Below are 6000 nucleotides of genomic sequence, written 5' to 3'. Positions count from 1 at the left end.
TGCATGAAAAACGCGGCAATAGAATGTATAAATAATATAAATACATATACAACAAAGGCGCTGAAAAATAACAGAACAATAACAGAAAGAGAGTACAAAGAGATAAAATGTACTTACCTAGCTCTTCAGTTAATCTTATTCCTTGATGAGAAAATCCGCTTAAATATAAGGAAATAAAATAAAATAACAGTATAAAATATATTATGCTCACAATGTGGTCAATAATACGATACGCCATGTTTACGGTTCGTATTATAATTTATTACAATTTGTACAGATTACAAATCAGTACCTATGATGCGTTTTCTGTTAGACATCATAAAAGGAGCGAATATTGAGCAGAACGCCGCTCGTTACTGCGCTAACGTTATCATATCAATTATCATATAGTTACCCCTGTATAATCTATATTTGACACTTGGTGAACACTCCGATCACTAATAAATATCGCGCTTACAGAAACGGACGTGTGTGTCCCGTCAGAAAATTAAAATTAAAACGTAAACGAAAATCAAATCACATTATTATCTTCTTCTCCTCAGTTATATTGAAACATTTGTGCCACCCTCTAATCTTGATCGCTCACGAAGTTGATTCTTCGGTAACAATTTCACGTTCACCTTGTTGCTTTCAGTAACCATATTGCCTATGTCTCGATACACGGACGCTGTTTAATATTTCCTTATGTCAGTTTTTTCCGCTTCCTTATTAATGATCAACAATTTACATCGAAAGACAACATTCGAAAGTAACGGTATATTATGAATTACGCGTAGCCCCGTGCCGATCCGCCAGCGTTTCACCAATTCCTCCCCATTTCATTTAGGCTCCTCAAGAATAAAAATCATCGTTATTCGACTATCTATTCTATACATAGTAACATATATAACTGGAAGCCCTAGACTACTAGGTTTTACATGGACGACGTAATCGGATCAGACAATGGTAGCGATATCTTCATGGAGGATGCCCGCGAGCTACCTGCTAACCGTCGGCTCGCACCTCGATAGTACATTCGTTATCGGGGGTACCGTCATCGTCAGCGATGTCATCATCAGGAACAGGGTGGCCGCCATGATAGCCATTATTATCGCCGCGCCACGATTACCATTCCAGGGCCAATTCCGTCCGGGGCATCCGTTCGCTCCTGCTCAACAGAAAGTGAGTCCTATGTTAACGAACCGCGGATAACTGCCGCGAAAAGGTAATGAAATTTTATGAAACGTGTCGACATAGATTCGCGGCGAGGTACTCCGAGACTGCTCCATTCTCGAGTAATAGATACGACGACGTTCCGAAAGGATATGCGACAAGTTTAATTATACCAGGGTGATGGCGCTGCATCGGTAAAAGTCGTCGGTAGACTGGCAAAGTCTCCTTTCGCTAGAACGCGGAAAATGTAAATTTGAGAACGAGCCTAAGAAAGTTTTCCCGAACTTAAGCATCTTTTGAGAAGTTTCCTTCGCAATTACGACCTTATGTACCGCCGGCGGCTAAGTAATTTGATTCGAAGTGAAAGGGGCAGACAGTAATTTGAGTTGTTGATTTCGCCCGTGAGCATTAGAAATACTGCTAAATGCGAGTCAGAATGAGGACTTCATTTCGACAGTTATTTTTTTTATCAAGATATGGATGGTAAAAATAAATTAAACATTTTTACATAGTAAATGCAATCACAATTATTTTCATTATCATTTTCCATACATATTATTTACGATCATAAACAAAAATAACCGATATTAAATATTTTCGACACGCGGAAAGAACGATTTTACTGAAGTATCTTAAAAACTTAGTTGAACACAGATCCACAAATAGTTCTTTTGAATCATTAAAATAATTATGATGAACATTCAAGCAAGCTGCAAAAAGTTTTGACATTCCAGCAATCAGCTTGAGTGTTCTACATAATTATTTTAACGGCCCAACAAAATTGTTTTTAGATCTTATCTAGCTAAATTTTTAGATATTTTAGCAAAATCTTTGCATACACGTTTGTGATTTAAATTTATAACATTGATCTGTAAAAAAGGTCTGTATTTTTTCGTACTATAATTATTGGTAATTATGTTTTGTAATTATATAGTAATTATTCTTTAGAACGGACAAAATTGATAATGAATGCTGACTTTCCGTTTCGCGAAGCAGGAATCTCACGTCAAGCGGGATCTCACGTAGGACAAGTACGCTTTCGTCATGTTACGTCCACGATTATCCAAGATGAGATTTTTCATAAAAATTACGATTCAGAATCTCTTGTAGTATCTCGTAATTTCACGACTGGCTGGGTATTATATTATACGCTTCGCTCGTCGTTGTAAGGGTTCTTAAAACGTTAACGTATTTGAACGAAGAGTTGAAGTAAGATGAAATTGAATGTAGGAGTCGAAATTGGTTCCTGGATCTTAGCCTACGATTGCAAAATTTAGACCGTGATTCCGTTCCAAACCGTAGGAGGACGTATTTAATTTCGCTAACCAACCCTCAGAATGGCATTCGTTAATATTGAAAACCGATTTATTCTGACCTTTCCGGTGGCGCTGGCGATATTTAACCGATGTCGCAATAGCGAAACATCCCGATGTGTTTCTTTTTCTTTCTTTAAGATTTAGCGAGTGTCCTCCGGAAAAGGTTGCCGTTATTAACCGCAACGAACGCGGATGGCTCTTTTAGAAAGTCTCGCGTCGGCGGATGTCGACGGCATGAAATAAAACTTCGGTAAAACGAGGCAAGGTAAAAGGAGGAACGCGGCGAAGAATCGCATTAAAGGCGACGTCGCGGCTCCGCGATTAAATTTTCAAGAAAGAGGAAGAGTGGTGGGCACCACTGCAGAAAGGAGCCAAGCAAACCGGGAGGGGAAAAAGCAAATTACCGGAAGGGCCGTGCCGGTCGCCGTCGGATAACGTTGGCAGGAAGATGCAAAGAACCTCGGCAAAAAGTGCACGATAGTAATTTCTCTGGAACGAGGAAATAATTTGAACGGTTGCGCCTGTGAAGCCTGAAACGAGCGCGAACTCTAGTTATAGTCGTTGTAATTTCGCCCCCTTCTTTTCGCGGATCATAATTCAGCTATACTGCTACTATCTGCACTTTTCTAACGAGATTAACAAGTTTCCGATGTTGCATTTTAATCGGCTTTACGCATCAGTTAAAGTCGACTTTAAACAGACTTTGCTAATCAATTTACAGATAACCGAAGCGGCGAAAGAATTACTCGAATTATAATGGAAATGAGAAGGCTTTTTTACAGGATTTAAGTCAACGACTGGATTTCAAGGATAATCTCGCAATTTAAAGTTTTTACGCTTGACCTATTATGAATTCAATTAAATTAAAATGGATGTGTAATACAAACATTATACAATGTAATATTTGACTTATTTAGCCACATACATGTACACTAACAATAATTTTAATTATACAACGAATTGTACAATATATATTAGAATATATGAATAAGGAGAAACAAACGTACATTTTAAAAATTAAAACTACGTTAAAATTATGTTAATTTTATGTTCACAATTTATAATTATTAAATATATTTTATATTACATATTCTTATCAACGATATTTTTTCACGTTTATATCGGACTTAAGATTTAAAAAAAATTTCTTATTTTAATTATTTTGTTTCTTATTGTTCTGTCATTGATATATGTACCTTTCTATTTAAATTCTCTAATTGCATTTATTTTAATATTTGATATCGAATTAGACTTTTTTTATTAATGATTGCACGATATTGTGACCGTTTTCAATGACGCTTTTCCTCGAATGCTTTCGTTATCGTGGAGGAGTAGCAGTCATTAATTGTTACGGGACATTCGTTTTCGTCCGTCCGCTGGCATGATAAATCTACCGATACTCAACTGCGTATTTTTACACTCATGGCTCATCGGATTAATAAACTCGTTGGGGACGGTGTTGCGTTCATTTGAAAACGAAAAAAATGGCACTTGTGAGATTAATATGTCTACTCAAATAATGGGAAGTCGATTTAACTATATACATCATTATGAAATTGAGAAAATATTTCTAAGATTATTTGAACTCTCTCATAAAATTACGTAAAACTGTACAAATTGAAATAAAATGACAGCATTGACAGCAAGTATCTTCATTGCATCGTTAGCCGATTCAGCACTTCATTCCAAAAAGGAGGTACATACACGTGTTTAAATTCCAATTGTTTGTAAATATAAGAATTTACTATGCATTATTTTTTTATGCATTACATTTTCGATTAGACCGAGTATTATTGTTCCCTGAGCTCTTATCCCTTTTATAGCCTTCGACGACGATTCATGTCGGCAACAGTCTGGAGGTTTGCCAGAGCTGGTAACAACATGCTATTTATTATATTTCGTTATTACGTTGGACAAGAGAACGACTCATAAGATCCCACTTGATCTCCACTTTTTTCCGATTACTGCAAGCGACATCACAATCTGCACTATAGGTTCTTAATCCAATTAGATATTATTTTGTTTTGTTTTGTTTTGTTATTTTCCTTTTTGTAATAAAACACACGCATTCGACAGCGGACGATCGAAGAAACTTTCAACATTAAAAATGTTTCAAAAAATAAAACAAATTTTATTGCAATTAAAAATTTTTGTACATACATATTTTTTATTCATATGTATTATCCTTGCATACATTGTACGATTTCATGTAATGAATTCAGTCTTAATTCATCACTCTAGAGTTGTGATTTTTCTGAATGAAATGTTGCAAGTGCGGTGTGAAAAAGTTTCTCGTGAAAAGACTCTGATTTCAGTGCGCGACGCGTCCGTAAATGCTTGAGCTTTACGACTGATGGTTTACGACTCTTGGTCGTACGTGCATCACGACTTGTATTTTCCTCATGCTTTCGTCATGCATCGTACGCCATCGAATCTTCTGCTCCGAGCAGCGGTCACTAATAAATCAGAAAATATTATATAATATATAGAAAATAAAAAATAATTTAGATACTTCTCTTTCGAAAGCGAGCTTTCTAAGTTTTTAAGTCATCTCTAAAGCATAAGTAAGGCATTTACTGAAATGAATTTTATTGCACAGAATTAAAGACAGATCTGCGCCTTTTAAAAATAATAAAGAGAGAAAGACAGAACGACAGAAAAGCGCAAAAATTTAATTCTATTTCTATAAATTCTGTCTTTCTTATTTAATCTTCTTTTCCTTTTTCTTCACGAAGATAATCTCTGAGAGTGTCACAACTCTGTTGATATTAAAACAGGTTAACGGTATTATTTCGGTACGAAATAGACAAGTTTTCGCCAGCTCCGATTCTGTCGTGTCCATGGTAAAAACATCAATTTTTAAGAAGGCATATCCAGTAAAAGTCCAAGTTTTCTTCGCATTATAATTGCGAAGAGAACGGATGTTACCTTCTTATTTTCAGTGAGATATAGGACGACGTCATTGCGACGTTCACGTCTGCGAATAAAGTTTTTATGACGTCTGACTGGGTCATTTGCAAAACGCATGAAGTATTGAATATTACTAAAAAGGGAGAGGTCAGCGGATCGAGCCTGATCATAAAAAAATACTCGCCTCCCGGAATAATTGAGATAATTATAGAGCAGCCGCAAGTTAGGAGTTCAACTTTTAATTATGAGAATAACGACATCTCACATCACGCTCGGGAAATTATCTCATTTGCAATGCCGGATACGGGATATAATTTCTGTCTCTCCCGCCCGATGTGTATGTATATACTTGTATAGTATATACACAATGCGCCTCTCAAATAGAATATAGGAGAATTACGTACGCCGAATAGCCATTTGTTTTGCCGACGTGCACGTTCGATAAACCCCTTCATCGGCTTAACTCAAGAATAATGCTTGCTCGTTTGAAAAATTACTTTGTTAACGACACGTTTGCTCTCCTCTCGTCAATCGACCTCTGGAGCACTTCATTCGATGGGCTACCTTCGTTACGGTTCACTTAGCTCGTGGTAAATTGCACCTGTGTGTGCTTAATCCGTTA

General features: G+C 36.5%; 1 protein-coding gene across 1 annotated transcript in view; it reads right to left on the bottom strand.

Annotated features, from left to right (window-relative positions):
* Positions 1 to 239: 239 nt before the first annotated feature.
* Positions 240 to 6000, bottom strand: part of LOC105834776 — a 100719-nt gene continuing 94958 nt past the window's right edge. The window contains exon 6 of the mRNA XM_036295099.1: positions 240 to 1147. Within this exon, the coding sequence (XP_036150992.1) occupies positions 978 to 1147 (170 nt within the window). The 3' untranslated portion in view covers positions 240 to 977. The remainder of the gene's footprint in view (positions 1148 to 6000) is intronic.

This window comes from Monomorium pharaonis, chromosome 1 (assembly GCF_013373865.1).
Source record: "Monomorium pharaonis isolate MP-MQ-018 chromosome 1, ASM1337386v2, whole genome shotgun sequence".
NCBI lineage: Eukaryota > Metazoa > Arthropoda > Insecta > Hymenoptera > Formicidae > Monomorium > Monomorium pharaonis.
Note: the sequence above shows the minus strand (reverse complement) of the source record. Positions and strands in the feature narration are given on the sequence as shown.